This window comes from Leuciscus leuciscus, assembly GCF_965113295.1.
Source record: "Leuciscus leuciscus genome assembly, chromosome: 9".
NCBI classification, from domain to species: domain Eukaryota; kingdom Metazoa; phylum Chordata; class Actinopteri; order Cypriniformes; family Leuciscidae; genus Leuciscus; species Leuciscus leuciscus.
Genome location: NC_138733.1, coordinates 4,918,401 through 4,945,510, shown reverse-complemented (window position 1 = coordinate 4,945,510; position 27,110 = coordinate 4,918,401). Strand labels below are relative to the sequence as shown.

General features: G+C 35.4%; 2 protein-coding genes across 4 annotated transcripts in view; both read right to left on the bottom strand.

Annotated features, from left to right (window-relative positions):
• iws1 (interacts with SUPT6H, CTD assembly factor 1) overlaps positions 1–4,034 on the bottom strand; it is an 18,191-nt gene extending 14,157 nt beyond the window's left edge. Inside the window, exons 1-5 of one of the 3 annotated variants that reach the window (XM_082180021.1) lie at positions 3,704–4,033; positions 1,395–1,462; positions 736–1,308; positions 630–693; positions 1–19 (exon numbers count right to left, since the gene is read on the bottom strand). The exon at positions 1–19 is cut by the window's left edge and continues 32 nt beyond it. In XM_082180021.1, the coding sequence (XP_082036147.1) occupies positions 1–19; positions 630–693; positions 736–1,308; positions 1,395–1,462; positions 3,704–3,731 (752 nt within the window). In that variant the 5' untranslated portion in view covers positions 3,732–4,033. Of the gene's footprint in view, positions 20–629; positions 1,309–1,394; positions 1,463–3,703 lie in introns of all 3 variants that reach the window. The other 2 variants (XM_082180020.1, XM_082180019.1) reach the window with 2 other exon arrangements.
• An 887-nt stretch (positions 4,035–4,921) lies between these two features.
• On the bottom strand, positions 4,922–27,035 carry LOC309506261 (arf-GAP with coiled-coil, ANK repeat and PH domain-containing protein 2). The gene is made up of 22 exons (XM_082180022.1): positions 26,598–27,035; positions 26,261–26,318; positions 24,385–24,504; positions 24,253–24,306; positions 23,865–23,923; positions 22,899–23,082; positions 21,827–21,871; positions 21,645–21,740; positions 21,417–21,491; positions 14,040–14,143; positions 13,391–13,442; positions 13,192–13,292; positions 12,732–12,843; positions 10,064–10,242; positions 9,780–9,849; positions 9,587–9,678; positions 9,400–9,479; positions 8,388–8,542; positions 8,197–8,306; positions 8,007–8,117; positions 7,862–7,923; positions 4,922–7,061 (listed from the first exon to the last, which is right to left on the bottom strand). The coding sequence occupies exons 1-22, from the start codon at positions 26,648–26,650 to the stop codon at positions 6,940–6,942; spliced, it is 2,094 nt and encodes a 697-aa protein (XP_082036148.1). The 5' UTR covers positions 26,651–27,035; the 3' UTR covers positions 4,922–6,939.
• Between the last annotated feature and the right edge of the window lie 75 nt (positions 27,036–27,110).

Sequence of the window (27,110 nt, the reverse complement as noted above, 5' to 3'; positions counted from 1 at the left end):
ACGGCCTTCTTCCTCTTCACTGGAAGACAATTTGCAAAAAACGTGATCACTGATAGATTATGAATTTATTATAATAAAATAGTAATTAGATTATAATAATATATTGTAAACAATAACATTAAAATTGAAATAGTATAAATTACTAATAGTATAAATAATTATGTATTTATTGAATGTAATAATCTAGAATAAAATGTATTCTATAATATATACAATTAATATTATAATATATATATATATATATATATATATATATCAGTTTATAATAAATTTGATTATATTAGCATTTTAAATAAAATTATATTTTATTTAAGATTATAATCAATATAATTAGAATAGAAAATATATCATTTTTATTACAATAGTCGAAATATAACATTATAAATGCAATAATATTAATGATATATTTTTTTTAATCATAATAAACAGTATGCACATGTAAAATCTGAAATCTTCAAATCTGATTATAATGTATAAAAAAAAATGTATTATAATAGTCAGATTTTTATATATATATATATATATATATATATATATATTATACTTATGTTACTATAGTCTGATTTTATATAATATATTTTAAAAAAGGACAATGAAACAAGTTGTTTATAAATAGTAAACAAACATACCAGGCTTCTCCTCTTCTTCATCATCATCATCACTAGCCAGAGCTCGTCGTTTGGGCCCTTCATCATCATCATCACTAGCCAGAGCTCGTCGTTTGGGCCCTTCATCTTCATCATCACTAGCCAGAGCTCGTCGTTTGGGCCCTTCATCTTCATCATCACTAGCCAGAGCCCGTCGTTTGGGCCCTTCATCTTCATCGTCACTGGCCAGAGCCCGTCGTTTGGGCCCTTCATCCTCATCACTTCCCGCCGCCTCCTTCGGCCGCTCCTCCTCTTCCTCACTGTCTGAGTTCATCACAGCTTTCCACTTCCCCGTCTCCTTCCTCCCTCCCCCCTCCTCCTCTTCCTCAGCATCAGAGTCTCTCTGAGTTTTCTGTTTGGGTTTGTCCTCGTCTGAATCGCTGGCCGCATCTGATTTCGGGCTGTTTCTCTTCTCGGGTTCCTCCCGGTCGGAGTGTGTTTTCCCCTCCTCCTCTTCCTCGTCGTTCTCAGAGGTGCTCGCTCTTCGCTTCACAGGGGATCTGCCCTCCTCTTCCTCATCGCTGTCTGCAGGACGGGGCGGCTCGGGCTCTGAATCGCTCCCGTCTGCCGCTCCTCTTCCACGGGCCTCGTGATCCGAACTACTGTCTGCGTTCTCAGACTTCCTGTCGTGTGCGGCGTCCTCGTTATCACTGCCATCATCCTGCGCGACAATCAGACAATAACATCTGTAACATGAACACAACTGGAATCAAGCACAAAAAGCCCAAACGTCAGATCCAAACTCACGTCAGACTGTCGTGTTCCGGGTCTGGCGTCTTCCTGCTCGTCCTGAACGGGAGTAGCGCTGCCATCATCTGAGCAAACACACATTCACAGTCTCAGTTCAAGCTTCCAGCTCCGGCTGTGGGCGATCTTCCCAAAAGTTCATATCACAATCAATCCTGATCTGAATTGCGATCTTCCCTATTTTGAGATGCACTATGGAGAATATCCAGACTAAAAACAAGCATATGAACTGATCTATTTACTCAACTTAAAACACAGTTTTGCATTAAACAATCAGTTGTCAAAATAGTCATTAAACCCAGAGTTAACACTGTATGAATTACATAAACACTGATTCTTATTAAAGCTGTAAAGTTATTCAGGCGAGATCAGTGAGTGATTTTGTCTTCAGTTTAACATTAATGACAGACAGCAGCCGTTTTGCATTAAATGCACGGATCTAATATAATGATACACATCCGATTTCTTTCCCAACTGTTTATTCACTGAAGACATAACAGACTGTCTTCTGTAAATACTCGCAAAGACGGACATATTTGTGTGTATATTTGTGTGTTTATGCGCGGCTGAAACTCCGGGTACACTTCACTCGCCCGTGTTTCGCTCCGTCCCACAGAAAGCATGTAGAAATCACTCTCTCTCGCAGTTTAACACGCTTTTAATAACTCATATTTAAAATAAAGCATGTCCTGTAGTCGACTGCATTTTACAACAGTCACGTTACATGATTTGAACGTTAAGTTTAGGCTTTTAATGAGAGGGCGAAAGCACACCGCTTTAAAGGAAAGAAGCGGCATGAGGCTCAATGACCATTTTATCTTGATTATCACGTTTTCATAATCGTTGGAATTATGGATTAAACTAAAATTTGATTCATCTGTTGAATTTTTTTTTTTATAACCCTTAAATGTATGAATGTTTCACCAATTATTATTACACATTCTGGTCTTTAGCGACCCAGATCTATATATAACACGGATTGATCACTACCTGTCGCGATAGTATAAAACTCTCCTGATATTAGAGAAACAATTGCAGAAGAATAAAATAAAGGATATTTAGGAAGGGTTGAGTTTGAGCAGATGTTTTACACCATCATCACTTTTCTTTGTCATTTCCTCAGTACATTCAGCATCTGGCTGATCACCATCTCAAAACTATCATTTGCAAAATCAATATTTTGCCAGCTAACAGCTTCTTCACCGGATCCATCATCCCGTGACAGCGACACTAATATCTGACTGCGTTCAGCACTTGCTCTGCAGTGAAACACTGAGCCGTTTCATGTTTTGCTGATAACACTTCCTATTCTTTTGTTTTCGGTTCACATGATATTATAATCACAGATGAATCTTGTGGCATCTAAACATTTAGAAAATCTGCTGTTTTAGGATTTACAGTATGATCACATAATATACATCATGTACTAACGATATGATAAGGACTATATTTACACTACCACTAATGAAATAAGAGTAAGCCACTGGAGTAATATCACCAGTAATATGTTATAGTATCAGATTGTAGTACGTACACAAAAACACGGTACTCAAAGTATACCATGGTGCTTGTACAAAGACACTGTAATGCATGTTTATTATATTCATACACCATGGTATTTACACAGTACATCAAGGTACTTCAAAAAATACCACGGTGTTAACATGGTATGTTAACATTAAAATATTGTACTTTATAAAGTAATGCATGTGTCCTATACTCAAACACCATGATATACTAGGAATATCATGGTGTTTACTGTTTACCATAGTATATGTCCAAAAAAACCCATGAAAATACCATGGTACTTTGATGAATTATATGGTAATGCATGTGTACTATACTCAAACACCATTATATATTAAGATTACCATGATGTTATGTCCAAATGCATGGTATTATTACTATAGTACATGTCCAAAAAACATTAAAATATCATGGTACTTTGATGAGTTATATGGTAATGATTGTGTACTATACTCAAACACCATGCTATTTTAAGAATACCTTGGTATTACCATAGTACATGTCCAAAAACATGAACATACCATGGTACTTTGATTAATTTTATGGTAATGAATGTGTATTATAATCAAACACCATGATATACTAAGAATACCATGGTATTACCGTGGTACATGTCCAAAAACATGAATATATCATGGTACTTTGATGAATTATATGTTAATGCTTGTGTACTATACTCAAACACCATGCTATGCTAAGAATACCATGGTGTTAGCATGGTATTACCATATTAGTGTTTCGTATTTGTCTGGAATGAAGAGTGTGTTGTGGTTGTGTTGTACCTGAGCGGATCTCCTCGTCTCCATCCATCTGGACTCTGGACGGAACCGCGCTGCTTCAGTTTCACTTGAACACACACTCTCTCACACACACACACACAGACGAACAACAACAATAAACCCAGAACAGAGTCTGAAGTGATGTCAGATCCGCGCCGGTACCGCAGTATCAGAAACCGGATCTTCTGTTGACCCGCGGGAATCTTCTATCTGTCCGAGTCTTTAACATGGGCTCTTATTAATAACACTATCGATGTATTACTGATGGTCAATAACTGTACGTGTTTCCATTCTTCCTCTAAAATGGTGGTGTCGCCGCCCAATGAACGCATGCGTGTGTGCGCACCGGCGCTTTGAAATTACGTCAGTCACAACGTCATAATTTCAGGGGCGGGGCATAGCAAGCGCGCGTTTTTGTTTCGTCAAATTAACATCTAATTATTACAAATCAAATATATTTCCATTTCATACAGTGTTTGTTCCCAAGACTGCACGCTCGATTGATTTCTTATAGAATAGCTAAACTATTTAATAGTGATTGTTAGCATTTGGTGTAATTTGCCAACTTCTGATTTAAAAAAACAAACATTTCATGTCTTTAGAGACTCGCGATTGTTTACACACACACACATATATATATATATATATATATATATATATATATATATATATATATATAAATTTAATATAGTTGTTATTTGTATTTGTTCAGTGTGCTTGTTGTCAATATGAAATGAATTGAGGTATTATATAAATAAATGAATTAAATATATTAACAAAACAAAAAAATATTTTTAATATTTTGGGAAAATATTTTATAGATAAGTGAAGATATAATAAGTTGTTTCAATCTTTTTATTATGGATGTTAAACTTTAACTTCTACGTCTTATAGAAATGTTTTTCTCAATGGGAAATATGTTCTCTGAAATACACAGCCATTTACTATTTTGTACTGTAACATCAAAATAATGAAAAAATGCAGAGACAAACATATATTTTGCAGATATTTTCAATATCTAAGGCGTCTGAAGACCTGCTGATGTCATAAAGGCGTCTGAAGTCCTTCTCTTTATGGATGATGTATTACCGAGATGAAATGTTGGAGCTCAAGCTTATTCTAGAAGTGGAAGAAACAATGAGTTTTCTGTTGTTGTTCTTAAAAATAAAATAAAATGTTTTTATTTTTATGTCTATGTCATAAACAGACAGAACATTTCAATAGTTAAATAGCTTGTTTATTAGATAGAATAAGACACAAACTTTTAAGACATCAACATTGATATTAATATATTGTGTATCACATTATATTAACTGTTATAACTGTTTATGTATTTATTTTTATTCAGTGTGCATTTACAGTCAACATGAAACACATTACTGGATACTCGAGACAAAATAAGGTCTTACACTTTACAATAAGGTTAAGTTATTAACTAACAACGCTGCAGTGTTTATTAATCTCAGTTAATGTTAATTTCAACATTTACATATAGTTGTATTGGTTAACATTTGCTATTGCACTGTGATTTAACATGGGCAAACAATGAACAGCTGTGTTTCTATTAACTAATGTTATCAAAGATGCATAAATACTGTAACAAATGCATTGCTCATGGTGAGATCATGTTAGTTAATGCATTATCTAATGTTAACAAATGAAACCTTATTGTAAAGTGTTACCAATATTATTAACAGATTGATTTAAATAATGTTGAAATGAACATGAACTTAGATCAATAAATGCTTCATGAGTTACAGTACATGTTAACTAACGTAGTTAACAAATGGAAGTCTGGGACATGGTTTGATTGTTTGGATGATGAGAATAAGTGTCATGTGACCGGAGATTATGATATATAGAGCATTAGAGATGTGAGCCGAAGTGAAAGATGTTGTGTATGATGTGTGACTAGCGTTCACTGATGAATCCTCCAGGAACATGTGTTAACCCTCCGGTCCTCTTCTGTTAGGGGTCACATGGCTCCTTCTCGGTCACAAGTGACTGAACCTCCAATGTAACCTTGTTTTTTTTCTAGGAAAATCAATGTAATATATTTTTGTTCAATATATTTTATTTATTTATTATTATTTAGAATTTTGAGGGGATTTTATGACACTATGCAATATTTATACATTTTTTTATGAGCTATTTGGTCCATTAGAATACATTTTTGTTGTTGTTGTTATTTTTCAATAAATGCAATATTTCACATTAAAATAGACTGAAGGCCTTTAAAATCCTTTTTTAATTATTTTTTTTAATTTAAGTGAGAATAGTTTTTAAAAGTAATATATATAAATCCTTTCTATATAAATATATAAAGAAGCTTTTGGATTCCTGTTGGTTTTTTAGACATCATTTCTTACTTTTATTAGGTTTTGCATTTATATATACATTTAGACATTCTAAAAGACTACCTTTTGTCAATGTTTAGATATTTCTTTTAGATAAGTATCAGATTTTGCATTATGATTACAATCAAACATTAACATTTTGTTAGATGGAAAGCATTTTTGTTACTCAGTATTTGATAAATCTAATAAAATACGGAATGGATAGTGGTAATTCTTCACTTCTCTGCACTTTGTTTCTGCACAGTGGCTGATCTGTAGTTTGTACCACCAAAAGATTCTCTGAGTTTTCCTATTTTTTTTGTATTTCCCATTCATTTCCTATGTCGGTCATTTTTGACCGTGAAAGAGACATGTGTGACTTTTTTTTTTAGGACCCTTTAATACATCCAAATCATGTCCATTATTTTGTGTGTGTGTGTTCACATAGCTAATGCGACAAAAGTCACCAAGTGTCATCCAAATCTGATGAAGGAAAAAAATAAAATAAATTCAAAACATCATTTTTCTGTATTTTTTCAGACTGAAGAGACCCAGAGGGGGAAGTAAGGTCACTTTTGGTTTCATGTTGACTTACCCTAAATAACCACTGTATTTACTACAGGTTCAGTGTAGTACAACCTCCGTATTTTACTGCAGCACAATATAAAATAGTACGTGTCAAAAGCCTTCAGTAAAACCAACAGAACACAGGCTAAAACACAGTCAGTTCACATGTGTGGATGAAATGAGTCGGACCGGATCACTTCACACAGAAACACACTCATTAAAACAGTCACACACACACACTCAGAGTCACACTAAGAGTTCCCTCTTTTGCGTTTTGTTCCCTTGTCCCATAGTGCATCAGCGTGACCTCTGACCTCGCATGACCTATGACCCGCTCTAGCTCTTCTCCTCTTCGTCCTCACAGCTCCGGACGAACTGGCGGCGCGAGAGTTTCTCCGGGTCGTGTGACGCCATGTTACTGAAATCACGGAAAATATCCTGGAATGTTTCGTCGTCTCCTGAGGAAAAGCCAGAGAGGAGTTTTTATTTGTTGTTGTTGGCAAAGTTTCACTACAAACTGAACTTTCAGAATGTTTCTGCTTGACATAAAGCAACAGTCAAAAGGTCAGAATAATTAGGATTTCTTGAGTCTCTTCTACTCACCAAGGCTGTATTTATTTGACCAAAAATACAGTAAAAATTCTGAAATATTATTACAATTTAAAATAACTGTTTTCTATGTGAATATACAGTAAAGTGTAATTTATTCCTGTGATCAAAGCTGAATTTTCAGCATCATTACTCCAGTCTTCAGTGTCACATGATCCTTCAGAAATCAGTATAATATGATGATTTGATGCTCAAGAAACATTTATGATTATTATCAGTGTTGAAAACGGTTCATATTTCTGTGGAAACCGTGATTCACTATCTATTTTTTAAATCTATTTATTCACTATTTGAATAAAAGTTCGAGATATGTCAGATTGAACTAAAGTGTTATTTTATAATTAAAATAATTAGATAATTGTAATTATAAATTATTTAAATTTCTAATATTTTTAAGAGGAGATGCCGTCAGTTACATCAGGACGAACTGGATCTTAATTATTATATTCTATGATATCTTTATAAATGTCTTTACTGTCACTTTTAGTAAATTAAATGCATCCCTGCTTTAAAAAAAAATAAAGAAAATTTATTTAGCAAGGACGCATTTAATTGACTAAAAGTGACAGTAAAGACATTTATAATGTTACAAAAGATTCTATTTCAAAATAAATGCTGTTGTTTTAAACTTTCTATGCATATTAATTACCAACAGATCCGAAGAATCCCTCTGAATCCCTCATTTCCTCATTCATTCGGGCCATTCTCAACCTGAAACACACACACACACACACACTGCATTATTATGATTTCTAACACACACACACATACACACAAACACACTGATCACTCACAAAGTGACGATGTCAGCGTGGGCGGTTTCTATGGCGATACTGAGCGGATCGTTTCCCTTTTCGTCAGCTGCGTACTGATTGGCTCCTCTCTTGAGCAGCAGACACACCTGTCTGAAGTGACCAATCACAGGTTATCATCATCATTACACATCAGTCACGATAAGCATGTGATCGAGATGATGTTTGGTACCCGGTGTGTCCATATGTGGCGGCGGCGTGAAGAGCGCCCTGACCGTGCTGATCTCTGTGATTCACATTAGAGCCGTTCTGTAGCAGAAACTCACACGCCAGCAGAGAGCCCTGCCACACACACACACACATCACTGAAAACCAGAATCACACGCAAAAACCTTCAGACTCCCAGAGGCCGCTGTCACTCACCCCGATGGCTGAACCAATCAGAGCCGTCCGTCCCTCCCGCTCAGGATCACTCCAGTTCACTTCCGCACCCTCGGCCAGCGCCGTCGCCATGGCAACGAGCTGCCCGTTCAGCGCCGCCTGATACAGCCTCTCTCCGGCACGCAGCTTTGCTGTATCTATACGCTCATGAGAAACACGTGTTCTTACATACGCTGTGTCCTAATCATCGTTCTACTGCTCGTTACTTAATTTGAAATATAAAATAATGTTGTTTAAAATAAATATTTATTAAAAAAATTTATTTTGAATAATTTAATTGAAAATGTTATAATAAATTATAAGATATTATTTGAATTATAAAAAAATAAATATATAATATGAAACAATGTTATTAATTATATTAATGAATTAATTCACATAATTGATAATTACAATTATCTAATTATTTGAATGATAAATTAATACTTTAATTACATTATTTAAATACAATTTTTTTTTATTATTTATTTTAATCACAAACTACTACAAAGTACAAAGTATATTATTTACATTTTTTAAATTAATAATTAAAATAATTTAATTGAAAATGGAATAGTTAATTATGAAATATTATATTAATTAATGAAATATATAATTATTTAAAATTAAAGTAATTAAAGTAAGTTATTAATTATTTTGTTTTAATTAATTTTAATTATTGCATTTTAATTATTTACAATTACAATTATCAAAGTATTTTAATGATAAAATAATAATTTAATTGCTTAAAATAATTACAGTATTATTAAAATTAAAATTAAATAAATTAAAATAATTAAAATTAAATATTGTAATTAACAATTTAAATAATTAGACTGTTTAATAATTATTTAATAAATTAAAATATAATTTATTTTAATTATGAAATATTAAATAGTATAATATAATTATAAAAATAAAATAATCATTTTATCAAAAATACAAAAAGGGTATCAAAAGGTGTTTTATATTTAAAATAGCATTAATAAAAGATAAACAGCACAAACACACTCACCAGCATCAGGACCATCAGGATCACGCGTCACGAATCTCTTCTCCACATACTTGAACCGAATCCACTGTTCTTTATCCTGCCTGAGAGAGGCAGTGACGTAATCATGAATACACTCAAAGCTCTTAATATTCCAGCATGCGTGTGTGAAACACACTTCCTGTTTGTGGTGTGTGTGTGAGACTCGTACCGTGGACTGCCCGCACTGGGCTTCTGTAGTCCGTCTATTGGGTTACGCTCATAAATGCCATTAATGACTTCATTACCCAGAACACATAGCAGCTGTGAAGGGGCGGAGTTAAACAAAGATCAACCAATAGCATAACAGAAGCATAACTGACAGAGTTAGAGTTAGTACGAGACAATATTATGTTATGTCGGACCTTTAACTGTTCCGGCTCCCAGGAATCAAGAGTGAGTGATCGAACTTTGGACAGATGAACACCAAGACTCCTGTCAACACACATCAAAAACCTTATATCAAAACAAATAAACCCATTAAATGTCATAGAGTTCATCAGTAATACTATATACTGTAAACCATGTTTACTGCTTTATATCATAATGTCAAAATTACCAATGAAAAAATCTGGTGTCCTGACTTTCTAAGTTGTGAATGTTGACTACAATCTAGTTTATGTATTGTTAATACAAAATTGGAAATGACCTGTGGATGCCCGAGCACTCGATGCACATGGTGATGCCGAGGTTCACGCTGGCCCAGCGAGGCTCCGCCTCCCCGCAGTCACAGCAGCGTTGGTTACCGTTGCCACGGAGAGCCACGCCCAGAGCGGGGGGGTGAGGGGGCGGGTCTAAGGTGGGCAAAGGGGCGGAGCTCTCCTTCACCTAGACACACACAATATGCAAATGACACAATACAATCAGGGCTTGACATTAAAAGTTCTTTGCTCACCGGCCACTGTGGCTCGTGGTTTTCCAAAGTTACTAGCCACTCAGCATTTTCACTGGCCACATTTATTTCCTTGAAAATAATAATAATAATAATTTGGTCATTTTTGAATGACTTAAACCAATCTAAGACGGTACTCATGTAAACTACACAGCTTTTGACCAATGAATACCCATTTTAGGGGCTTTCGCACTGGGTAGTTCTATGAACTCGCCACCAGGATGGTTCCCTGAGAACTAGTGGTTCCCTTAGGAACGTTTTTCTGGTTGCATTCGCACCATAAGTAGGAACTCTGAAGTGACGTAAGCCGCGCTTGTTGTTGTGACTTTTATTTTGACGCCGCGGCAGACCTTTATTTTGACAGCGCTGAGAACACCAGAGCCTGAGTTCACAGCGCTCGAATTCTCCGTGTTCATTAGTTTACGATCTGACTAACAGTCTAATACGTTATTAGATAGAACTGTTATACACTCACCTAAAGGATTATTAGGAACACCATACTAATACTGTGTTTGACCCCCTTTCGCCTTCAGAACTGCCTTAATTCTAAGTGGCATTGATTCAACAAGGTGCTGAAAGCATTCTTTAGAAATGTTGGTCCATATTGATAGGATAGCATCTTGCAGTTGATGGAGATTTGTGGGATGCACATCCAGGGCACGAAGCTCCCGTTCCACCACATCCCAAAGATGCTCTATTGGGTTGAGATCTGGTGACTGTGGGGGCCATTTTAGTACAGTGAACTCATTGTCATGTTCAAGAAACCAATTTGAAATGATTCGAGCTTTGTGACGTGGAGCATTATCCTGCTGGAAGTAGCCATCAGAGGATGGGTACATGGTGGTCATAAAGGGATGGACATGGTCAGAAACAATGCTCAGGTAGGCTGTGGCATTTAAACGATGCCCAATTGGCACTAAGGGGCCTAAAGTGTGCCAAGAAAACAACCCCCACACCATTACACCACCACCACCAGCCTGCACAGTGGTAACAAGGCATGATGGATCCATGTTCTCATTCTGTTTATGCCAAAATCTGACTCTACCATCTGAATGTCTCAACAGAAATCGAGACTCATCAGACCAGGCAACATTTTTCCAGTCTTCAACTGTCCAATTTTGGTGAGCTCGTGCAAATTGTAGCCTCTTTTTCCTATTTGTAGTGGAGATGAGTGGTACCCGGTGGGGTCTTCTGCTGTTGTAGCCCATCCGCCTCAAGGTTGTGCGTGTTGTGGCTTCACAAATGCTTTGCTGCATACCTCGGTTGTAACGAGTGGTTATTTCAGTCAAAGTTGCTCTTCTATCAGCTTGAATCAGTCGGCCCATTCTCCTCTGACCTCTAGCATCAACAAGGCATTTTCGCCCACAGGACTGTCGCATACTGGATGTTTTTCCCTTTTCACACCATTCTTTGTAAACCCTAGAAATGGTTGTGCGTGAAAATCCCAGTAACTGAGCAGATTGTGAAATACTCAGACCGGCCCGTCTGGCACCAACAATCATGCCACGCTCAAAATTGCTTAAATCACCTTTCTTTCCCATTCTGACATTCAGTTTGGAGTTCAGGAGATTGTCTTGACCAGGACCACACCCCTAAATGCATTGAAGCAACTGCCATGTGATTGGTTGATTAGATAACTGCATTAATGAGAAATTGAACAGGTGTTCCTAATTATCCTTTAGGTGAGTGTACATTGAAAGTTGACAGTATATGAAAAGGTATTAGCGTTTGCCGTGTGGTTGATGTCCAGTGTTGCTGAGAAGAAATACATAATCATGTTTCTCTTGGTCTCCTCAAAGTTGCGTTAGATTTTCTCGTCAGTGTAAAGGTTTAGAGGTCCATCTTTCACTGTTTTCTATGTTTGTAGAATTAGTTTGTTGAGTAAATATATAGGCTATAATCTGTATGTTTACACAGCCTTTTTTTTTTTTAATGGCGGGTGCTGGTGTTTTGCGTGCGTTCGGCCAATCAGCGAACATTAACGTCACGATAGTTCCTATAGCGCTGGTTTAGACTGACTCTGAAGTAGGAGTAAATTAGTTCCTCCTAAAGGAGTTCCTAGAACTAAAATCGTTCCTAGTTCCTGCGGTGCGAACGCGCCAAAAACCGGGAACTTCCGCCAATAGTTCTAGGAACTATGAAAAGATTCCTCCGGTGCGAAAGCCTCTTTTGTTAGTGAAACTGGATTTTTGTAACTCATCATTTCATTCAATATTTCCAGATATATTTTAGAACTGAACATTTTGTTGAGTTTTCCAGACCTGGAAACTGTAACTGTAAAAATGTTATTTCACATCAAACATCCAAAAATGCCAAAAAGCTTCTGTAAGGCCGAGTTTAAAGGACAATTAGCGAAAGTGTAAAACAACAAACGTGAAAATGCTTCCAGGTATATGTGTGCAAATGTGTGTGTGTGTGTTAGTACCTGAGTGTTTTGATCTGTCACTTGATCGCGGTAAGCAATGTCTATACAGCCCTGAACGGCATTAATCCACGCCAACTTCAGCTCCTCAGAATCGGCCTGTAACACACAACACCTGTGCAAAGATGCACAATTACTAACACAATCACCTTTTTATTATAAAATGATGATGTCTCTGGACAAGCATAGACGTTGTGCTCATAGATTTGCATGTCGATACCAACCCTTACGAAAATCAACCATGGTTTTATTATAGTAAATGTCTAGTAACCATCGTTTTTCGGCAGATTGAGTGAGTACCATTTGAATAACCACAGTTTTACAACAAATACCATGGTTAAACTATGGTTAGTGTAGCTAAACCATGGTTCATTTGAAGTTACCATGGTTTAACTATAATAACTATGTTTTTGTTTGGTTAATTTTCGTTTTCGGGATATGTGTGTGTATTTCATCATCTTACTTCTGCACTGACAGCAGCTCAAAACAGAAGCGGCGGTCGACCACATCCAGAGATTTCACTGCACACAGACGCAGATCATCGAACAGAACAAGAGGCTGCTCCTAAAACACACACAGACAAGCACACACACTGAGTGAAACGGGAGTGAAACATGTTAATATGATCAGTTACTGCTAGACTAATGTGGATGATGGTTTACCTTGTGTGATTTTGAGTAGATTAACTGATTATTTTCAGTGTAAAACCAGCACCTGAGAGATGGAAACAATTACAGAAACAGTGCATTACCATTTGTGACCCTGGATGACAAAACCAGGTGAGATTTATACATCATTTACAAAATATCTTCATGGAACATGATCTTTACTTAATATCCTCATGATTTTTGGCATAAAAGAAAAATCGATAATTTTGACTCATACAATGTATTGTTGGCTATTGCCACAAATATACCTGTGCGACTTTCACATTTTAAGCATTTGACATGATAATGTAAACAGTATAAAGATCTCTGTATCTCCAGGGTTAATATAATTAATTATATACACTCTGTTTCAGATTATATAATTATGAAATATAATCTTAACTACAAAAATCATATTGTAAAATGTACACTTTCGTTGTACTTTTCCATATTTATATGTTGAACTGAATTATGTAACATTTTACTTGATCTTTATTTGTGTTCCTCTCCTGTCGATCTCTTTATCATGTCTGTGGTTTCATGATTTTTGTCATAAAAAAATGTAAACTTTAAAATTAATGGAAAATATAAAGACTAATTCAAAATATGAATAAAAAATGTAAGTATTATCTCAGTAATAGTAAAATAACACTGGGTCTCTCACCTCTTCCATGTCTTGTTCTTCTTGCGTGAACGTTTGAACAGGTAGCCTTGAATCGTTCCTCCGTCAGACGGATTACACACAATAACCGCCTCTCCGGACGCGTCCTACCAAACACACACACAATCATTATCAACCGTTAGCAAACGTACACCATCAAAATATCAACCTCCAGAATCATATCAGCTCCCAAACTCACTACGACTGAACAGACTGAGGTATGACCATTTTGAAAAGGTTTAACAAACAGTTTTATTTTTTCATGTTGACATTTGAAACCAATGTTGGGGTTGGGGGGGGGGGGGGGGGGGTCCTAAAAATTATCTCAGTTGTAAGGATAATGCCTTTTCTAGTATTTTTGACAGAAAAGGTATATTCGAAAAGTAAGCAGATCTAACAGTTTTTAAGGCCTTTCTGTATGCAGTAGCACTTTCCTTTCACGAAATGCAAAATACCTCTAGTTTTGTTTTCTTCCAGCTGCGCTTCATTCTGTGCTCAGAATATAATAATATTCTAAATGTGTTTTTTTTGTGTGTTTTTTAAATACAATGAATGTATATGTTATATAGGCTATGTTATTACATTGATTACTGCATTAAACACTTGCACAAAAAAAAGAGATTGAGCCTTTACAAAAGTAACGCTTTACATAAAAAGTAACGCAATTAGTTATTTTTTACAGAGTAACGCAGTATTGTAATGCATTACTTTTGAAATTATTTTCTCCCCCACCAGTTTGAAATTAATAATAAAAAAGAACTAAGATGATTTGCTTCTGATCTGCTTTTTGTACCGTGACAGAATCATTTTATAATTGAGTGAATTTCTCATTTCAGAGAGTGTTTCATTGAAGAAATGTTTATGTACATAAGAAATTATTAGAGAATGTACATTTGAAATGAGTATTTCTACATGAATGAGTTTAAATGAATAATGAGCATTGAGTAATGAGTAGAGCATTTTTTGAGTAATGAGTATCTTTTGAATGAGTTTTGATTGAGTTATGTGTTTTGAGTATATAGTAATGAGTATTGAGTATTTTTGAGTAATGAGTATCTGCTGAGTATTGAGTATTTTTGAGTAATGAGTATTGAGTATTTTTTGAGTAATGAGTATTTGCCGAGTATTGTTAAGTAATGAGTATCTGCTGAGTATTGAGTATTTGTGAGTAATGAGTATTTTTGGAGCAATGCGTATTTGCTGAGTATTGAGTATTTCTGAGAATTTTTGAGTAATGAGTAGCTGCTGAGTATTGAGTGTTTTTAGTAATGAGTATTTGCCGAGTATTGAGTATTTTTGAGTAATGAGTATTGTTTGAGAAATGAGTATTTGTTGAGTATTGAGTATTTGAGTAATAAGTATTGAGTTTTTTTTACTATTGAGTATTTTTTGCATAGCGAGTATGTGCGTAATGAGTATTTTTTCGAGTATTGAGTATTTCCGCGCAATGAGTATTTTTGAGTACCGACTATTGAGTATTTTTGCGTAATGAGTATTTTTTTGCGTAATGAGTATTCGCTGACTATTGAGTATTTTTGAGCAATGAGTATTTGCAGAGTATTGAGTATTTTTGAGTAATAAGTATTGTTTGAGAAATGAGTATTTGCTGAGTATTGAGTATTTTTGAGTAATGAGTATTGAGTTTTTTAGCGTATTGAGTATGTGAGTAATGAGTATTTTTTGAGTAGTGAGTAATTGCGAGTAATGAGTATTTTTTTGGGTAATGCCTAGTGAGTATTTTTTTGGGGTATTGAGTATTTTCGCGTAATGAGTATTTTTGAGTACCGACTATTGAGTATTTTTCGCGTAATGAGTATTTGCTGAGTATTGAGTATTTTTTTGCAATGGGTATTTTTTTAGTAATGAGTATCTGCTGAGTATTGAGTATTTTTTGAGTAATGAGTATTTGCTGAGTAGTGAGTATTTTTGAGTAATGAGTATTGAGTATGTGTGTAATGAGTATTTTTCGAGTAATGAGTATTTCCGCGTAATGAGTATTTTTGAGTACCACCTATTGAGTATTTTTGAGTAATGAGTATTTTTTGAGTAATGAGTATTTGCTGGGTATTGAGTATTTTTGAATAATAAGTATTTTTTTAGTAATGAGTGTCTGCTGAGTATTGAGTATTTTTAAGTAATGAGTATCTGCCGAGTATTGAGTATTTTTTGAGTAATGAGTTTTTTTGCGTAATGAGTATCTGCTGAGTATTGAGTATTGTTAAGTAATGAGTATCTGCTGAGTATTGAGTATTTTTGAGTAATGAGTATTGAGTTTTTTTTGAGTATTGAGTATGTGAGTAATGAGTATTTTTGGAGTAGTGAGTATTTTTGCGTAATGAGTATTTGCACAATATTGAGTACTTTTGAGTAATGAGTATTGAGTTTTTTTGAGTATTGAGTATGTGAGTAATGAGTATTTTTTGAGTAGTGAGTATTTTTCGAGTAATGAGTATTTTTTGGGGTACTGACTGAGTATTTTTTTTTGCGTATTGAGTATGTGCGTAATGAGTGTTTTTTCGAGTATTGAGAATTTCCGTATTTTTTGAGTAATGACGGCTGAGTATTTTGTGAGTAATAGGAATGCGAGTAGGGAGTATTTTTCGAGTATTGAGCATTTTCGCGTAATGAGTATTTTTGAGTAATGACTATTGAGTATTTGCTGAGTATTGAGTATTTTCGAGTAATGACTATTGAGTATTTTATGTATAGAGTATTTTTTGAGTAATGAGTATTTTCGGAGTATTGAGTATTTTTGAGTAATGAGTATTTTTCGCCCAATGAGTATTTGCTGAGTAGTGAGTATTTTTGTGCAATGGGTATTTTTTGAGTAATGAGTATTTGCTGAGTAGTGAGTATTTTTGAGTAATGGGTATTTTTGTGTGTAATGAGAATTTGCTGAGTACTGAGTATTTGTGAGTAATGAGTATTTCTTTGAGTAATGAGTATTTTCGAGTAATGACTATTGAGTATTTTATGTAATGAGTATTTTTTGAGTAATGAGTATTTGCTGAGTATTGAGTATTTTTGAGTAATGAGTATTTTTCGCCCAATGAGTATTTGCTGAGTAGTGAGTATTTTTGTGCAGTGGGTATTTTTTGAGTAATGAGTATTTGCTGAGTAGTGAGTATTTTTGAGTAATGGGTATTTTTGTGTGTAATGAGAATTTGCTGAGTACTGAGTATTTGTGAGTAATGAGTATTTGCTGAGCATTGAGTATTTTTGAGGAATGACTATTTGCAGAGTATCGAGTATTTTTTAGTACTAAGTATTGAGTATTTTTGGAGTACTGTGTATTTTGAGCAATGGGTATTTTTTGAGTAATGAGAATTTGCTGAGTATTGAGTATTTGTGAGTAATGAGTATTTCTTTGAGTAATGAGTATTTTTAGAGAAATTAGTATTTGCTGAGTATTGAGTATTTTTTAGTAATGAGTATTTGTTGAGCATTGAGTATTTTTGAGTAATGAGTTTTTTTGCGTAATGAGTATTTGCTGAGTATTGAGTATTTGTGCGTACTGCTTATTTTTTGGGTAATGAGTATTTGCTGAGTAGTGAGTATTTTTGAGTAATGGGTATTTTTTTGAGTACTGAGTATTTGTGAGTAATGAGTATTCCTTTGAGTAATGATTATTTTTTGCGTAATGAGTATTTGCTGAGTATTGAGTATTTGTGATTGATGAGTATTTTTTTTGAGTAATGAGTATTTGCAGAGTATTGAGAATTTTTGCGTACTGACTATTGAGTATTTTTTGAGTATTGTGTATTTTGAGCTAGGGATGGGCATGATTAATCGACGATCGATAATTGATCGTTAAGAATTTCGTCGATCACGTTTATTTGTTATCGATTAAACTAATGCAGGTTGCATTGCGTAGTGTGAGTCTTGAAGCAATGGAATTAATTTTAGCGCGGAGGTACCTGCGCATCCCGGCAACGTCAGTCCCCTCAGAGCGGGTGTTTTCGGCGGCTGGACAGCCTGTCACCAGGTTGCGGTCGCGTCTGATCCCAGATCATGTCAACATGCTTATCTTTCTCAACAGAAATCAGTAGACTGGTGCAGAAGTTCTATGGGAACTTCATGAGTTTTCTCAGATCGGATAGCTATCTGATTTATCAAAATGATTCCATTTACACCTGGTCACATAAATGTGTTTTTGCAAAACGGATATAAATCCGATCTTGAATTCCCGCGCTATATGCATATTTAAATTGTTGCACGTCATCGAAAGCAACTGATATGAGCTGCATTTTATTGATCATCAGCGAAAATGTCTAAATCAAAGACCGCAACAAGATATTGCGGCAACAGCCCTGGTAAGATCATTTCGGTTCTTTACTTTTAATGAAGATGATTGTGTGTTGATGAATGACTTTAACTTTGATTTGCGATAGTTTGCACGTTGGCTTGATGAATAGATGCTCATCTGTGGTGATGCGTGTTGAAGTAGCGTCGTCATATCTGGATATAACATGACATATAGCCTATAACACGCTCTCACACGTTTATTTCTTATCATTTTTGGGATAAGTCAAATTTACACATTTACTCTTGTCCAGTTTCGTCTGGAATGCGTCTCAGATCTCCTCAAGTGGTTTGAGCGATCGGATTTAAATCCGTCTCGAATGCGTTTCGGAGGGCATTTAGATTTGGTCTTTTCACGACCGGATAGCTATCCGATCACAGAAAACGGATGAAGTGGCCATGGGTCTCTGTTTAAGAACGCCGGCTCGCAGCTGCAGGTTCCGCTGGTTTAGAGCACCGCAGGAATCTTCAAGTCTACCGAACGTCCAGTTTCACTGCCACAAGTTGATCTTCTTGTAATAAAGATCTCATCGAGGACAAACAAACTGTATTTTTGTATTTTCATTGCATTTTTAATTTATAAAAAGTTAAAGAAATAATGAATTTCAATATAAAAATATTAATGATTAATCGATAGTCGATCGTTAATTCTCCCGACGATCGACTAAGAAAATTTAATCGAATGCCCATCCCTATTTTGAGCAATGGGTATTTTTTGAGTAATGAGTATTTGCTGAGTATTGAGTATTTTTGAGCAATGGGTATTTTTGAGTAGAGTACATGCTGAGTACTGAGTATTTTTGAGTAATGAGTATTTGAGTAATGAGTATTTTTTGAGTAATGAGTATTTGCCGAGTATTGAGTATTTTTGTGTAATGAGTATTTTTTGCGTAGTGGGTATTTTTGAGTAATGAGTATTTGCCGAGTATTGAGTATTTTTGTGTACTGGGTATTTTTGAGTAATGACTATTGAGTATTTTTTTAGTATAGAGTATTTGAGCAATGAGTATTTTTTGAGTAATGAGTATTCTCTGAGTAATGAGTATTTACGGAGTATTGCTTATTTTTTGCGTAATGAGCATTTTTTTGAGTAATGAGTATTTACTGAGTAGTGAGTATTTTTGAGTAATGAGTATTTGCTGAGTATTGAGTATTTGCTGAGCATTGAGTATTTTTGAGTAATGAGTATTTGCAGAGTACTGAGTATTTTTTTGAGTAATGGGAATTTTTTGCGTAATGAGTATTTGCTGAGTATTGAGTATTTGTGATTAATGAGTATTTTTTGCGTAGTAAGTATTTGCTGAGTATTGAGTATTTTTGAGTAATGAGTATTTGTGCGTACTGCACAATACTCTGAGTAATGAGTAATGAGTATTTTTTGGCAAAATTAGTATTTGCTGAGTATTGAGTATTTGTGATTAATGAGTCTTTTTTTGAGTAATGAGTATTTGCTGAGTATTGGGTATTTTTGCGTAGTGAGTATTTTTGAGAAATGAGCATTTGCTGAGTATTGAGTATTTTTGCGTACTGACTATTGAGTATTTTTTGAGTATTGTGTATTTTGAGCAATGGGTATTTTTTGAGTAATGAGTATTTGCTGAGTATTGAGTTTTTTTGAGTAATGAGTGTTTTTTTGAGAAATTAGTATTTGCTGAGTATTGAGTATTTTTGAGAAATTAGTATTTGCGGAGTATTGAGTATTTTTGAGTAGTGACTTGAGTATTTTTTGAGTATTGTGTATTTTGAGCAATGGGTATTTTTTGCGTAATGAGTATTCGCTGAGTATTGCGTATTTTTGAGTAATGGGTATTTTTGAGTAATGAGTATTTTTGAGCATTGAGTATTTTTGAGCACTGAGTATTTTTGAGTAGAGTACTTGCTGAGTACTGAGTATTTTTGAGTAATGAGTATTTTTGAGTAATGAGTATTTTGAGTAGTGCGTATTTGCTGAGTATTGAGTATTTTTGAGCAATGGGTATTTTTTGCGTAATGAGTATTCGCTGAGTATTGAGTATTTTTGAGTAATGAGTTTTTTTGAGTAGTGAGTATTTGCTAAGTATTGAGTATTTTTGAGCAATGGGTATTTTTTGCGTAATGAGTATTCGCTGAGTATTGAGTATTTTTGAGTAATGGGTATTTTCTGAGTAATGAGTATTTGCAGAGTATTGAGTATTTTTGAGCACTGAGTATTTTTGAGTAGAGTACTTGCTGAGTACTGAGTATTTTTGAGTAATGAGTATTTGAGTAATGAGTATTTTTTGAGTAATGAGTATTTGCTGAGTATTGCTTATTTTTTGAGTAATGAGTATTTGCCGAGTATTGAGTATTTTCTGAGTAATGAGTATTTTTGTGTACTGAGTATTTTTGGAATAATGAGTAATTGTAGAGTATTGAGTATTTCTGAGTAGAGTATTTTTTGAGAAACGAGTATTTGCTGAGTATTGAGTATTTTTGAGTAATGACTATTGAGTATTTTTTTTTGTATTGAGTATTTGAGCAATGAGTATTTTTTGAGTAATGAGTATTCTCTGGGTAATGAGTATTTGCTGAGCATTGAGTATTTTTGAGTAATGAGTATTTGTAGAGTATTGAGTATTTTTGAGTAATGACTATTGAGTATTTGTAGAGTATTGAGTATTTTTGAGCAATGAGTATTTTTCTTGAGTAATGAGTATTCACTGAGTATTGAGTATTTTTGTGTAATGAGTATTTTTTGCGTAGTGAGTATTTGCTGAGTATTGAGTATTTTTGAGTAATGAGTATTTTTTTGGGCAATGAGTATTTGCTGAGTATTGAGTATTTTGAGTAATGAGTATTTTTGGAGTAATGAGTATTTGCTGAGTATTGAGTATTTTTTGAGTATTGAGTATTTTTGAGTACTGAGTATTGAGTATTTTTTGAGTAATTAGAACCGAGTCTTTTTTGAGTATTGAGTAATGAGTTTTGTGTATTGAGTAATGAGCACTGAGTATGAAGTTTTTTTTTTAAATGCTACTTTTAGGAGTACACATATATACCTAAATTGTACCTCCAAACTTGTTTTCGTCAAAAGCTATATAACTGGCACTAAAATCTCACCCTTTGCTGAACGAGCAGGTGTGTGTTTTCCAGGTCTTTCCTCTTGGCAGCGCAGTCAGACGACAGCTGAGAGAGCTGCGCACAGATATTACTCTTATTACACTTCAATATCCATCAAACATTAGCAATCAAACACTGTGTGTCTATGTAAAGGGGTTTGTTGTGTGTGTGTGTGTGTGTGTGGGGGGGGGGTATGAACTGAGCGTGATGTGTGTGTTCATGTATGACCTGTGAGGCCATCGTCTTCATGGTCGGTTCTAGATCTCTCAGCAGGTCGAATCCCTGGTGGAAAAATGTGTACTGAGCGTGAAAATACGAGAAGACCTGAGAAAGAAAGATGATTTTAGTCAGTTTACATTCATCTGAACAAGATGTCATGGTATTCACAAAGTTTTCTGATTAGAGCTCACCGAATTCAGAATATCAAGCTTCTGTTGGACCTTGAAATTATTCAGCTGCAAGAAAATGAAGAAAAACAATACATTTCACTCATGTTCAGGGACAGCTTCAAATTAACATGGTTTTGCTTGACTTAATTTATATGTGGACTTTAGAAAAAAACTAAATGCTGTAAAAATTTAGAATATGAACTGCTTAAAATACAAAATACAACAATTCAACAATATAAATGTAAAACTAACTAAAATATAATATAAAACATACCCATAATATAAAAATATAAACTAAATATAATATTAAAAATGCCTAAAATAAAATGTTATATAAAATATAAACTATAATATAATATAAAAACAAACAAAAATAAAATATGAAACATGCTATTGTAAAATATAATATAAAAGATGCATGTAATAAAATATAATATAAAAATGTAAACTATAATATAAAAACAAAGTAAAATATAATATTAAACATGCTTATTATTAAATTTAATATAAAAATATAAACTAAAATATAATATAAAACATGCCTATAATTAAAATATAATATACAAATTTAAAACTAAAATATAATATAAAACATGCCTGTAATAAAATATAATATAAAAAACTAAAATATAATATAAAATATGCGTATAATAAAATATAATATAAAAACAAAGTAAAATATAATATGAAACATACCTATTATAAAATATAATATAAAAAATATAATTTAAAAACTAACTAAAAATAATATAAAACAAGCCTATAATAAAATGTAATATATAAAAATATAAACTAAAATATAATATAATATAAAACTTGCATGTAATAAAATATTATATAAAAACAAACTAAAATATAATATAGAACATGTCGATAATAAAATATAATTTAATAATATGAAAATAATAGGGGGTCATTTAAGGTCTTAAAGGTACAGTAGCAACAACAACAGCCTGTTTAGTTCTCCAGGTCATGAAAAACTAAATTAAAATGGTTTTGCTTGAGTACTATTATATGTGGACTTCGTTAGAAAAACTGAATGCTATAAAAATGTAGAACATGTGTGCCTTAAAGCACAAATGACTAGCATTACCTGCAGGCAGTAGTCCAGGGCGAAGTGTTGGTAGCATTTGCGTGTGGCGAGCAGCAAGTGAGTGGCTCTCTCGGCGTCGACGGGTTTGTGTCGGCTGACCTGAGCGTTCTTCACAACCGTGCCATCGAGATCGTCTCCGATCCGGACGAACTCACGGCGAGTGTCGCGAATCTGCGGCACAAATCTGTCACAGGACAAACCATTACGCTTTAGTTCTGTGAAAGTGTGTGAATGTTAGGGTTGGGCACCGTTCAACGTTCATTTTAACCTTTTTTCAGTAATTTAGGCATGTTTACCTCAATAACTGTACAGAAACTAAGTCATTTGTAGAAGTGTTATTGACATTATTCCAGAGCTGTCTGCCATTGTCTGTGATGCTTGAATATTAATAAAAAACAACCATTTTAGTCAAAAAAAAATAAAAATATATTAAATGTTTTGTTTTCCACAAATTCTGTGTTGTGAATTTTCTAGTAATCAAATGAAGACATAAAACATTAATTTAACTGATCTTTTATATGAAATTAAACTTTTTTTGTCAAACAACATGTGGCACAACTGAGCTTTATACTGTTAAAATTACAACAAAAGTGTGATAATTCCTTAAAGAATTAATTTTTGATAGAAATGTATTATTATTAGTGTTAGTATTATTATTAAATTGAGATATCTAAATTCTACTGTACAACAGTAATATATTATCAAGTTAAACCGAACTTTTATTTTGACGGGTTGTGATGAAGACCTTTGAGTTTCCGTGTGTTAGTGATATAACGATAGTTTTTCTTAAATTAAACTGTAAAATGCTGATGAACTTCAGTGACTCCCAGAGCGGCTCTGGAAATGCATTCATGCCATTAAAAGAAACGAGTTCAGTACCCAACCCTAGTGTGTGTGTGTGTGTGTGTGTGTGTGTGTGTGTGTGTGTGTGTGTGTGTGTGTGTGTGTGTGTGTGATGTTACGTACTGTGAAAGCAGGTTTGAGAGCTGCTGGGTAATTGCTCTCTGAGTCTGATCAAACAGCATCTGCATGAAAACACATTTATAATCAAATTAAATATGCACAAGTGCAAAGGGATTGTCTACAAAGGTGCATGTATATCAGCTTTGAAAAAGGCTCGTCCCATCAGATTTTACTGGAAATGTATGTATATATGTTTTATTTGTATAGGGACAGATACAATAAACATAGATAAAATGCGTGTATCATTGTGCTTGTAGCTAAAGCTAATTTGCCACACTTGCAAAAGACGTTTTACAAAATGAAACTTTACAATTTCCACTAGAAGCCGCTCAAAAAGTGCCATCTCTCCAAAAATGTACATAAGGGCTGAGAAATACAAGATAAGACTCACCGTCTGAAACTGGATCATCTCTTGAAGGCCTTGGTTGAACTGACGCAGGCAATTCTACAGAAACACAAGCAGTGAGAGGTCAGCGTGAGAGGCCTGGCCAAAGGTCGTGACCCATCAGAGACCTGTACTCACCAGAATAACCCCGTCGTTCTTATGATACGCCGTGAACTCGGCCAGTCCGGAGAGGAACAGCTGATTGCAGGAGGTGTAGTTCTGCCCCGCATCCACCATCTGACCACACAACTTCATCACCTACAGAGAGAGAGAGAGAGAGAGAGAGAGGAAGAGAAGGCCATCAAGCTAAATGTACAATGGGCTAATATCATGAGAAAATTATTTTACATTGATCTTTTGACATAAGTCAAAAATTCCTCCCCGTTCAAAAAAACTCTTAAAGGTGCAGTAAGTGATTTCTGAGAAACGATGTTGATATTTGAAATCACCAAAACAAACATGCTCCTCCAAAAATGTTATAGCTCCGCCTCCACATTCAAGAACACGATATGCAGAACAGGCACCTCCCCCCATTGTAAGTGGATACACCCCTTACTGCTGATTGGCTCACTCTCTCCTCCCCATCATGAGTGGACACGCCCCCTACTACTGATTGGCTCACTCTCTCCTCCTCCATCATGAGTGGACACGCCCCTACTGCTGTTTGGCTAACTCTCTCTCATCCCCATCATGAGTGGACACGCCCCCTACTGCTGATTGGGTCTCACTCTCTCCTCCCCCATCATGAGTGGACACGCCCCCTTACAGCTGTTTGGCTCAAGGCTTGTTCGACTTCATGCAGCTCTGCACAGACCGATCTGTGGCTGACTTGAAGCAGTGCATGCCGGTTAGAAATTTTGTCCGACTTGATCCAGCGCCGACGCCACGTGACTGTGACGTATGCCATCAAAGTACCGCGAGAGCAATTCGAGAGTAGCCGGAGAACTCAGCCAGCGCAGCTTCTCAAGAGCGGCTGCACTGGGCTGCAGGAGCTCTGATGACGACACAGCTGTTCCACGATTGGCCGGATTCACCGCATGACAATGATCACGTGTGTTTCGTGTTTATTCGAACACCTTTAGTTCCTCTAAAGCTCACAAATCAGTTTTTTTATAACAATAAACACTCTTTTCATGTATTTGCGATGTTATATTGTGTCATGTTTATCAAATTAAAACTGATTAAAAAACGTAGACTCCACTTCATTGATAGTAGCTTATGTTGAACTTTATTCTTGTTCAATCAGACGCTGTATGAAGCAGTATATAAAGTATTGAATGAAAATGTCTCTGAAACATCTGTGTATTATTTGGCAAATATTGCATTTATTTCACTTCAGCTGTGGTAAAGTATGCAAACACCACGCGAGCGTTCACTACGAGAACCAGAAAGTGTCCGACTTCACGTCTCCGTTTGTAGCTCCTCCTCGCCTGCACGCGGCTACTCTCGCCGATCGGTTACATCCAGCCGATGTCCAACACACCTTCACTCTCTCCTCTCCTATCATGAGTGGACACGCCCCCTACTGCTGACTGGCTCACTCTCTCCTCCCCATCATGAGTGGACACGCCCCCTACTGCTGATTGGCTCACTCTCTCCTCTCCTATCATGAGTGGACACGCCCCCTACTGCTGATTGGCTCACTCTCTCCTCCCCATCATGAGTGGACACGCCCCCTACTGCTGATTGGCTCACTCTCTCCTCTCCTATCATGAGTAGACACGACCCCTACTGCTGATTGGCTCACTCTCTCCTCCTCCATCATGAGTGGACACACCTCCTACAGCTGATTGGCTCACTCTCTCCTCCCCATCATGAGTGGACACACCCCCTATATACACACACACATAAGACTTTGATCCAATATTATATAAAAACAAACTAATTTATAATATAATATAAAGCTTAAAATACGAATATTTTCGGCAAAAAAAAACTAAAAAAAAACTTCACCCGCATTATAATCAGACCTAACGAGGAAAAAAAATGATATATGCTGGCTGGTACATCTTACTTTCTCCACACGACTCTCCAGTTCTGCAACATCACTCTCGCATTTATCCAGGGACTGCCTGCAAACACACACACACACACACACACACACACACACACATCTGCATAAGTCATACACAGCAGACACACTACCACGCCCCAAAGCATAATGTCCATGAGCTCTTTAAATTTAGAAATCAATTTTAAATAGACTTCTTGTTTTAAAATGATAAAAGAATGACTTTACTAACAATAAGACAATGTCGTTTAGATAGTTTTAGATCCATGTCATGACAAGACAACTCCCCATCATGAACTAATGAGCCACATGTCATGTGTGATGGATGAGATGCTCATACCTGAACGCAGGAGAGTCTCTGATGCAATCCTCAAAGTCCAGGAAGGTGTCCATGCTGCTGTCTCTAACACTGTTTCTCACTCTCTCGTGCACTATTACACCTTTAACCCACACACGAATGATTCCTGCACGAGGCCTGATGCACACACTGCATCATCACTGTCTCATGCATGAGCCGTTATCTCATATCACACACTGATCTTCTTTACATTCACTGCCTGTCAGATGGATAGAAATAACGCGCGCGACCGCACTGCATCACACACACACACACCGCAGAAAACGCGCTTAGATCACAGTGATGCACGCGATTAACTCAAGCACTTTATTGTTGTTATCGCGATGTATAGATCTAGTGTCGAGATGTGTGTGTTGACAGCTGCCGTGGTGTTTGTTCATGTTGATGCGAGTCGTTTTTCCGGTTGCGGAAGTCATGCGTGACGAGGATGTCCTGTCAGCCATTTTCAAAATAAAAGCATGGATTATAAAATATAAAACAAAAGTAAAATAAATG

Bases quoted from the DNA above. Each gene is read 5' to 3' on its own strand.
- LOC309506261 (XM_082180022.1), bottom strand. From the start codon at position 26,650: ATGGACACCTTCCTGGACTTTGAGGATTGCATCAGAGACTCTCCTGCG. The intron at 24,307-24,384 runs GTGAGTACAGGT...GTGTTTCTGTAG, and splicing joins AGAACGACGGGGTTATTCTG to AATTGCCTGCGTCAGTTCAA. The intron at 8,118-8,196 runs GTACCAAACATC...TGGTCACTTCAG, and splicing joins GCCACATATGGACACACCGG to ACAGGTGTGTCTGCTGCTCA.